At 44.9% G+C, this 10,000-nt stretch overlaps 1 protein-coding gene across 1 annotated transcript in view; it reads right to left on the reverse strand.

Moving 5' to 3' along the window:
- LOC119577867 (fatty acid synthase-like) overlaps window positions 1–10,000 on the reverse strand; it is a 20,724-nt gene that overhangs the window by 531 nt on the left and 10,193 nt on the right. The window contains exons 14-38 of the mRNA XM_037925490.1: window positions 9,760–9,886; window positions 9,408–9,582; window positions 9,085–9,183; window positions 8,666–8,822; window positions 8,385–8,558; window positions 8,059–8,272; window positions 7,588–7,772; window positions 7,144–7,458; window positions 6,711–6,983; window positions 6,410–6,606; window positions 5,950–6,286; window positions 5,663–5,836; window positions 5,335–5,514; window positions 5,017–5,215; window positions 4,632–4,812; window positions 4,282–4,519; window positions 3,884–4,027; window positions 3,373–3,541; window positions 2,817–2,959; window positions 2,366–2,534; window positions 1,990–2,193; window positions 1,580–1,860; window positions 1,059–1,457; window positions 788–937; window positions 1–468 (exon numbers count right to left, since the gene is read on the reverse strand). The exon at window positions 1–468 is cut by the window's left edge and continues 531 nt beyond it. Coding sequence (XP_037781418.1) covers window positions 319–468; window positions 788–937; window positions 1,059–1,457; window positions 1,580–1,860; window positions 1,990–2,193; window positions 2,366–2,534; window positions 2,817–2,959; window positions 3,373–3,541; window positions 3,884–4,027; window positions 4,282–4,519; window positions 4,632–4,812; window positions 5,017–5,215; window positions 5,335–5,514; window positions 5,663–5,836; window positions 5,950–6,286; window positions 6,410–6,606; window positions 6,711–6,983; window positions 7,144–7,458; window positions 7,588–7,772; window positions 8,059–8,272; window positions 8,385–8,558; window positions 8,666–8,822; window positions 9,085–9,183; window positions 9,408–9,582; window positions 9,760–9,886 — 5,034 coding nt within the window. The 3' untranslated portion in view covers window positions 1–318. The remainder of the gene's footprint in view (window positions 469–787; window positions 938–1,058; window positions 1,458–1,579; window positions 1,861–1,989; window positions 2,194–2,365; window positions 2,535–2,816; window positions 2,960–3,372; window positions 3,542–3,883; window positions 4,028–4,281; window positions 4,520–4,631; window positions 4,813–5,016; window positions 5,216–5,334; window positions 5,515–5,662; window positions 5,837–5,949; window positions 6,287–6,409; window positions 6,607–6,710; window positions 6,984–7,143; window positions 7,459–7,587; window positions 7,773–8,058; window positions 8,273–8,384; window positions 8,559–8,665; window positions 8,823–9,084; window positions 9,184–9,407; window positions 9,583–9,759; window positions 9,887–10,000) is intronic.

The following is a 10,000-nucleotide window of genomic DNA, read 5'->3' on the forward strand; positions in this document are numbered from 1 at the left end:
TTCCGTACGAAACTACAGTCAAGAGAATAAATATTTTACAAAAATAGTGCCACAAAGTATGTGCCATGTCGTGTAATTTACTTTACAGTAAAAAAAAACAAACTTGCCGGGCATTCTACCGACGACGAAAAGTGATACTAAAAATAATATCACAGATTTTTGTGTGCAATATTGTGCAACTGCATAATAAAAACACTAATTCATCACGGGGCTCCACCAGGTTCTCCCTATCGCCAGCACACGCGGCAGAAAACAGTGAATCCCTTGAAAATTAAAGACTATTCTTCATGGTCATGGGTCAGTTCCTTCCGAATCTTCTTAAGCTCCTTCTCGGTCTACTGTTTGCTGCGCTGGGCTTTCCTGAAGGAACGAGTGAATGAGGGTGGAGACCTGGCGTCCGTTGGTGCCTGTGAGGAAGCTCTCGTGAGTGCCAGACACCTCCTCGATCTTCAGTGGGCCTGTCAACACCTGTGGACGAAGGGAGACGCATGGTTAAGCTATTTCAGCTGCATAATATATTGTAGTTTTGGATTTGGAAACACAGAAGCTGTAATGACCATTAAAGATTTGAATTATGACACTCTAGATTTAAGTTACTGTAATTCTACATTGTGGATTTTATTCCGAGATTAACTTCCCCCAAGTTAAGCAAATTTGAAAACATGAAAAACAAATCATTTATATTTTGTTGCTTTGGCAAAGAGAAATAATAAAAGCAAAAGTAAATGCCCTATAAAATTCAGAATCATAAGCAACCCTTGAAAAACGCAAAATCCCGAAGACAAACCTTGGAGAGCCCGTAGTCACGTCCGAGCTGCGCGGCGTTGGGGTTGTCCTTCGCCCGGATGAGGAGCGTGGGCGGCCGGAGTCCTCCCGCCGCCGAGTGCCTCTCGCCCGCCACCAGCCGCTTGTACAGCAACTCCGCCGCTTGTACAGCCTGTGGAGATTCGCAGGAGAAGGTCTGTTAATACTTAAGCACTGATAATTGTTGATCATGTTTCCCGACAGAATTTTTGAAGATCATATTTGTCATTAGTATGGAAGGCAGTCCTCATTACCTTGTTGTGGTCGTCGGGGTCTGTGCTGTTGCCCAGGCGGGCGCGGCTATCGGTGACCAGCTCGGCCACATGGTTGACCCGCTCCTCCCACGACCTGAGCCCTAGCAGCGCCTTCTTCAGGATGGACGACTCGGCTGAGATGAACTGCATGGCAAACACGAGCAGCATCTCCACCTGCTCCTGCGGGCTGAACTCCTCCTTGGCCGAGCCCGAGACGATGCGCGACTTGTAGGTGTCAATGATCCCTGAGACGTAGGACTGCGAGCCGTCGAGGAGGACGATTGATGTGGGCGCGCGCCCTGCGGCCTCCAATTGCCGCACCATCTCTAAGGCCACGCCCGTGCCGAAGGAGTAGCCGCCGATGGCGAAGTCGCCGGAGGGATGTTTCTCCTGCAGCTCCTGTGGAGAGTACGAAGTTAAGTTTTATTTCCAAGATGTATGGCGCAAAAGTCTAATTTACCCGAAAAAAAAGAAAATATCATAAAAGGGACAAGCCGATAAGTAGTCATTTCCTGACCCACCTTAACCAGCGCAGCGGCCATCTCGGAGATGGAAGTGTGGGGCAGATCGGACGGATACTGGAGGCCGTAGACGGGGCGGTCCAGGTCCTGGGCCATTTCGACGAGCGGGAGGGCGCTGCCCTGGATGGGCGCCGCCAGGAACAGCGGCGGCTGAGCCCCCGTCTCCTTAAGGACAGTCACACGCGCGTCGGGAATGAGCGGGAGAGAAAGCCATGGCTGTGGAGCCACCTGAGGCAGCTCTGATGAAGGGGTCTTGGACGAGTCACTCGTGCTCTGCGATCCTGCTCCGGAAAAATAATATAAATTAAATACCGTCACGTGATTCAAGATGTCAAGCAATGCGCGTGATTAGCTCATTAAACCCACACCCCATTCCTCTCCTCCCGCCTCCAAACCGAAACGGCCCTCACCTTCGGAGGCGTTCTGGGCCTTGGCCCCGCCCTGGGCATCCATATCCTGCAGGATGCGCAGTGTCAGCTCTCGGACCTGTGCAGCGGAGAGGACGATGTCAGCCTCCCGCTCGAGAGTCTGCTTGACCTCCACGCTCATGAGGGAATCGAGGCCAAGGTCAGCGAGGGTCACGTCCATCGGAGCCTTTGAGACGTCCTTCACTCCTGTGAGGGTCAAGCAAGAACCGCATTAGGTCAGAGAATGTGCTAGCAGTGTTTTAATGCCTTAGATATAATGTTTTGCTTATGTAGAATAATCCTTTGTATTTCTACATAACCCAATACCTGAATAACGTAAAATCCCTCCAATAAATCAATAAACCAATAAACAAAGTACCTAGGATGTTGGCCACAGACTTGACGAGCGAGGCACCCTTCTGGCCGCCGTCCGCCCCCGATTTCTTGGAGGCCAGACACACGGAAGTGACCACAGGCGACGACCCGAGCAGCAGCACGTCCAGGCACTCCAGCACAGACCTCACGGACTGGGGCTTCGTTCCGGCGACCTGGTGGGACGAGGAAGAAGGTCGGTCAGTCTCTCTGTCTCTTCTTTCCTCTCTCTCTCTCTCTCTCTCTCTCTCTCTCTCTCTCTCTCTTTCTTTCTTTCTTTCTTTCTTTCTTTCTTCTCTCTCTCTCTCTCTCTCTCTCTCTCTCTCTCTCTCTCTCTCTCTCTCTCTCTCTCTCTCTCTCTCTGTTCTGGTCGAAGATGGGTGATATTATCGCTCTTTCCTGTACTTGCAATGTATGTGGTTATTAGTAATCCGACCACCACAAGACGCCATTCTCACCTCCACGTCGCCCAGGGTATCAGCCAGGACGCCCACATCGCCCACGCCGCCCCACTGGATGGCCACGCCCGGGAGCCCGGCCCTCACGCGGGACTCCACCACGCGCTCGCACACGGAGTTGGCCCAGCCGTAGTTGGTCTGGCCTGTGGGCGGGGGAGTTAAGGATGATTGTCATGGTAATCTTGTAATGGATTAGCTACTTGGTAATAATGGTGGTGTTACTACTAATAAGAATAACAATAATAATGCTAATTATGGCAATAATAATAATAATAATAATAATAATAATAATAATAATAATAATAATAATAACAATAATAATAATGATAATAATAACCATAAAAACAAATAATAACATCAAAAATCATTCCTAACATTATAACTACCATTCCTTAATCAAGGTATTTATCATTGCTATTGCGGTAATCCAAAACCTCTAATAAACTTAATCAATATTCAGTACCAAAGCCTAATTTCTACCTTAACAAAGTAATACAATAATAGAAAAAAATCCATCAAAACAAAAGAATTCATGAGGCGCGAGTCAGCCACCTACCTGCATTGCCCTTCCCGCAGGCGACGCTGGAGAAGGCGACCCACAGGTGCAGGTTTGGGCACAGCTTCCGGGAGGCTTCGTCAATAGCCACGGCCCCGTCGCCCTTCACGTGGTTCACAGTACGGAAGGTCGCCGAGTCCTGATTGTCTAGTAGGGCGTCCTTCAGGATCTGGTAATGGATAATGGTAATGCCATGGTTATACGTAGGTCTTTGCTATTATCATCATTATCATAACCATCATCATCATCAATATCATTATCATCTTTTTTAGATTTAGGAGTTTTTAGTTATATTTCAGTCACTTTGTGTATTACTCGTAGAAAATGCCTACTTTCTATACGAGACGTTCTTTTGTGTCATCTTATGCTGACAGAGCTCTACTCCAAGGGTTTCACCCAAAGATTTGATTAATATGCCAGTCGCGTCACTCCTTTTCCTCCCTTGTATGTGCAGTCCACCAGAAATAGTTTTTAACTACATGAATAAAATCTAAAACCCTACACTCCTTACCATCGCCAGGTGGAAGATGCCCCCGACTGGTCCATCTGTAGCAGCTTCCTTCAGTAGCTTGGCAGCGCCCTCAGGAGTAGAGGCATCCTGGGTCAGCACACGGACACTCACGCCCGCATTGCGCCAACGATGGACACACAAGGACTGCAAATAGTATGGAAAACAAATTGGCATAAACATCAGGCAGGTAAATCACATCATGTTTTCTGCTTTCCGCGACAGATGTGTTTGCGCAACTCTTCCTGAATGATTTCTAGCCTGCCAATCTTCAAAGTATATAAGCTTTAAGAAAAAAGTATAAGGATCAAATAAATTCCCTAAAGTAATAAACATACAACCCCAAACAAATATACAAAACCTTTTAATTTAAAGAAATAAGCGTATAAATTCTCACACACCTGGTAGCCTGTCGTGATTCCCCTTCGTGAGGTGAGGACCAGTTTCTTTGCTCCACGAGAGATGAGCCAGCCGGCCAGCTCCAGCCCAAGTCCGCCCATTCCGCCCGTGATCACATATACCTTGTTGCTATGTGCTGTCATGCGAGGTACTGCTGGCACCAGAGAGGAGTCTGCTTTGGGATCTTCAGGTTTTATCTCGAGGACTACCTTTCCGATGTGTTTTCCTGTGGCCATGTACCTGCAAGGATGAATGTGTAAAGTTCGCACTGGTGCAACTACTCCTACGTCTACCCTGACTGCTGTTTCTTTCAGTTTATATTTCAAATTGTTTCATTATATTTTGTGCCTACCTGAAAGCATCTTCAGCACTGTCCCTGGTAAAGAGTGTGTGAGGAAGGGGTGTTACGACGCCCGACTCAAGCCCATCGATGACCAGTTTGTTCAGTCGAGCTCGCTCTTCGGTGGAGCCATCAAAGAGGGAGTCCAGCAAGATGCCGTGGAAGGTGACATTTTTCAGGAAGATGGCCATGCCTAAAGGAGTCAGGAATAAGTTAGATTTAGTGTTCAGATACAACCGTTTTAATTCCTGCACTTTCCTATCTTTATCTACATCCTAATTACACATATCCAAATATTCTGAGCTCAACCCAACATTCTTCTAAGAGAACAGGTCAATGCAATATTACCTATGCCAAAAAAAAAACATTCAAGAAAAGTACAGACAAAGAAACTTGCCCAGAGCAGTGTTGTTTGACAGATCAGCCTTTCCAATTTCAAGGAATCTGCCATGTTCTTTGAGGCATCGCACAGAGGCCTGCAGCAAGTCGCCAGCAAGGGAGTTGAGGACAACATCCACTCCTTGTCCATTAGTCCTCTCCAGGACATCAAACTCAAAGCTTCCATCACGGGAGTTTGCAAAGTTCTTATCCTTCAGCTATGAAGAAAGTAAGAAATTAAGGTAATGTTTGCTTACTCTTTTATATATCTTAATCCTCACACTGTCCTCAAATCTGCAACATAACAATATTACCTTCCTTAATTAATCTCATTTACCTGTGGGAATCTTTTCTGGAGGACGGCTTTCTTCTGAGCACTACTGACAGTCGTGTAGACAGTGCAAGAGCGTGCCAGGGCAATACTGATGGCAGCCTGACCCACTCCTCCAGAACCTGCGTGAATGAGCACAGTCTCGCCTTCCCTAAGTCCTCCACGTACCACAAGAGCATAGTAAGCCTGAAATGTAAATTATATTGTGATTGGGAATGAGCAAACACGTCTCTTAGCTTTACAAGTCGGTATTCCTGCCATGCCTCCAATCAAAGACTGTGCTGATGTATAAAAATATTTGCAATCGAGGCCTTACAGTCATGATCCTCCTTACCGTAGCATATACAACAGGCACAGTAGCAGCTTCCTGAAGGGACCAGCTTTGAGGAACAGTCCAGGTGAGGAGAGGATCAGCCCTCACCGTTGTAGCCAGACCACCAGCCGCTACTAGACCCATGACTCGTCGCCCTCCATCCATACCAGCAAACTCCAGCCCAAGAATACACTCCTGAAGAGGAAAATACAAGAATGTTATATACAGTATTTATGATGTAAACAGATAAAAAGATCGTAATTGAATATTTCTATATTCGTTTAACATTTTGCAACACAATCTTATACCTTCATTGCCAAGTCTCCTGGCAGCGCATCAGGTGGCAGCTTTCCGGTCGCCAACATGACATCCCTGAAGTTGAGAGGTGCATAGAGCACATCACACACGAGCATGTTATCGTTAGGACTGGGCTCTGGAGATGCCATCTGGAACCACGTGAGGGAAGCCAAGTCACCTCGAGTAGCGACGTTAAGAAGAGCGTGTTCAGAGGGTTGGTGCTCAAGCTTCATCAGAGCGATGTGTCGGTAGGTTCCCCATGCTTGGCCTTCAAGGACATTCACAGCTAGATCACGGGCGAGGACGTCTTCATCCACTTCAGCTGTGCCATCAGGAGCAAAAATACACCTGCAAAATAGAGAAAAAGAATAATAAAAGTGCCAGAGCATATCAGTCATAAATTAATTGTATTTGAGGCAAGTTATGCTTGCTGTAAAGAAATATATAATTACATTGGTTTCTTTATCATACCTGATTCTTTCCCCTTCTGGTTCACGTCTCAGACAGTTTACGAGACCAAGAATTCCAGATGTTGGCTCGTGTGACGACAGGAGCCACAGATTCTCTTTGATGCTGACGGCTAGTTTCTCCTTCAGATTCATTACCCAAGAGAATTCCTTGTCATTGACAGAGATGGTCATCGTGCTGTGTGGCACCGGCAAAAGAGGCTGAAATACGAATGACAATTTTGAGCTAAAACATTAATGTCATGAAAACTGCCGCACTAATATATTCTTCACAAATTAACAAAAAGAATAATACAATGCCATACCTTCCTTAGAAGCACAACTCCAGTTCTTGCGATAGCTGCAATGCTCAAATAGCCTTGTTCTTTCAGTGTCTGTGCAACATCTGCATTTGTCATGAGGAAAGTTCCTTCCTTCAGCATGTCAAGAATCTTTGCCTCTACATCTTGGTGGAGGATGAAGAGGTGGGGGGGCTTTGACATGACACTGACTAAGTCTTCCTTCACTGATGCTCCTACAGACACCAGGCGGTCAAGTTCCTCTTTCTCCAGGTGGGGGTTGGTCAAGGTGTACTCAACCTTTGATAAGATAGAATATCACTGCTATAAGTAACTATGCAGTATAGTAAGATCAATTTACCTATAAGAGCCAATATAAACGCCAATACCAATGCAGATATATAAATGAATAGTAACAAGTGATAAATGCTCCGTGTCGCATTTTCATAAACCAACATACCTTTAGCTGAGCGTAGGTGTCCACAGCAGACATGATACCTAACCCAATGGCTGGCGAGGTGCTTCCATTCTCAACGACTTTCACTGTTCTTGTTCCCAAGTTCTCGATTACAAGGTCAACGAGCAACCCTACGCTGGATTCATCCATTACTTTGGCAGAGACTGGGTGATCAACAGGCAATTGGAGGGGCACGAACTGGTAACTCTGCAAGACAGGTCGGTCCTGAGTGGGCCTCCGTGGAGCCAAGGTGGCTTTCAGGCCCTGGATGATAACACCCTGACACACTGTGGCGCCTATGTGTGGGTTGTGGTGGATCTGAAATATAAACAGCAATAAGGTTAATATTCCAATAGTACATTGAAATGAGAATATAATATTTTAATTTTAAAAAATCATGAGAATGCCATAAAAGAAAATAACAAATTATGATAAAAAAATACTCACAGGAACCTTTTTCACATCCTCTTCCACAGTGACATTGTCGTGAAGGACAGCTGGGTCAACAGTAACCTTGCGAATCCTCGTAGGAAGCATGAGCCCACGCTGTTTGGCTCCTACAAGTGAGAACTGAAGCATTGTGTCTATGAAGGACACCCAGTTATCACGCCACTGCAGGGATCCAGATGTACCTAACAAATATATTTTTAAGTATTGACATTTAGAGGCAATGATCAGGTCATAATGATAATACAGATTCCTCAATCTTAGAAATGAATTTAAATTTATTTCTTAAATTTAAACATGAACATCCAAATTTATTTTTATTAATGAATAATTTTCAATATTAGTCAGTATAAAAGATAAGTTCAAATAACAGTATTTTAATTATCATTCACCTATAGAATGAAAATTATCTCAAAGCATAAAGTGCAGACGTGCTGCCAACTGGAAGATGCAAATACATACAAAACTCACCCTTAATGTCTGCATGCAAAATGCCCTGGAAGATTCCGCCATATTGGTATCCTCTGAGACGCAACTCTTTGTACACATCCTGCTGCTGAAGGCGCCTTTCCTCGTCGCCTGTCTTCCTATCCTTCAGGAAATGCAGCAGGGTCTTCCCCTCAGCAGAATCTTCTACCCCCATGTGAATGCGACCTGAAGCTGCTACCGACCCACTTACAACAACCTGAATTGGGATAAACACATTTAGACTGATGAAGTCTGGCTGAAATACAATATAACAGCAAATGGATGTGATCATGAGCCTATTACCTGCAACAGACATTCAATACACTTACCTCAAACTCCCCCTTGGTGGGAAGAATCCTAACAACCAGGGTAGTAGTGTTGGAGGAGCTGCCTGTGGAAGAGGATAACACGGTGGCTTGGTGGAGGATCACATCACTGAAAGTCACAGGAGTTTCCTGCCAGTTTGAACCCTGCAAGCGACATAGTGCCTGCCATGCCAATACCTGAAAGATAAATTAATCGTATGAGGTCACCGCTATTATTATATTTATATACTATAAAAGAATCATTCGGTTTTAACGTCACTGTTTTAGCGAAAAATAACACTAACCATATAGCCTGTTGCAGGGAAAATGACTCGGCCGTCGATTGTGTGACCCTCAAGGTACCGGTGCTCCTCGGAGTCAAGGTCCACCTTCACTTCATAGTCAGAGCCTGCAGGGGAGGAGCTGAAGCGTGCCACGTCCCACTCTTGGCTATGGTCCCATCTGTATTAATCAATGTTCGTTTAGGGTTCGATTTGCCTTAAGTATGGGCATCAGAACACCTGTCCAATTCTGATCATCTGAGCAAATGTTGCTGTATGTGTACTATTTCTTCACAGTTATATATATCTCTTGTAAATAAGTATAATAAAAAAAAACTTTACAATGTCAGAAAAGAATATACAGAAACAATGCAATACAGTCATTTGCTACCTTCAGTTAGTCCTTCAGTAACTTTACTTCGACACCAAAGTTTGTTTCTTACCTAACAAGACTGGCGATGGAAGGTGTGGAGACAGGAACAGGTGAGGGAAGAGGTGGATAAATGGATCCCACGTCAACAAACACGCCATTTGCGTATATCCTGGAGAAGAAAGAAGTGATAGGATTTCTTATACAATACATGGAGGCTTTGCAATTCTACACTTTTACTCTAAGATTTCAGAGAGGAAGGATATCAACTAATGCAAACGATATACTTCAAAAAGTATTTTTTATAATAAAAAGATACCGTAGGGCAATAAAAACGCACACTTCCTACTAACACAGAAAAACTTTTTTTTTTTTTTGAGAAATATATCTACTTACTTGCCCAGTGATTCTAGGAAATGAAGCATCGTGCACTTGGCGTCCTTTCTGATGAGTGGAATGGGTATTGCCTTCGGGAGGGATCGCCTCAGGATGGCTTGCAGCAAACCGTGGGGCGAAACCTCTACTACCACTGCCTCCTGAGGGATCTTCTCAAGGGCTTCGGCAAACAAAACTAAAATATGAAGTAAAAAGAAAAAACTTGCTTGTATCTAATAAATAAGAAGGTCGATTTGTAAAGGGAGAAAAAAAAAGATCCTACATTAAAAATCCTCCATTCAAAAAAAGAAGAAGGAAACTATCCCTTAAATGTGATGAAAATACACATCATCATTAACTCCATCGCACCCACCTGGAGAGAGCAGATTGTTAACCAGGTACTGAGCGGATGCCTTGCTGGCCTCCGGGCTGGCACTCTCCGCCTCGGGGACGGAAGTGCTCACCCAGCGCGAGCTTCGTGGGAGTGCCCGGGGAATAACCTGCGAATCAGTGAAAAGAATAAATTGGTAGAAAAGTACATCGACTGTTTAAATGTCTATAAATGTTAGTTAACAAAGCATGCTCTTGGATGAATATGCTAAAATTAATTAATT

This window comes from Penaeus monodon, chromosome 10 (genome assembly GCF_015228065.2).
Source record: "Penaeus monodon isolate SGIC_2016 chromosome 10, NSTDA_Pmon_1, whole genome shotgun sequence".
In the NCBI taxonomy this organism is placed as follows: Eukaryota; Metazoa; Arthropoda; class Malacostraca; order Decapoda; family Penaeidae; genus Penaeus; species Penaeus monodon.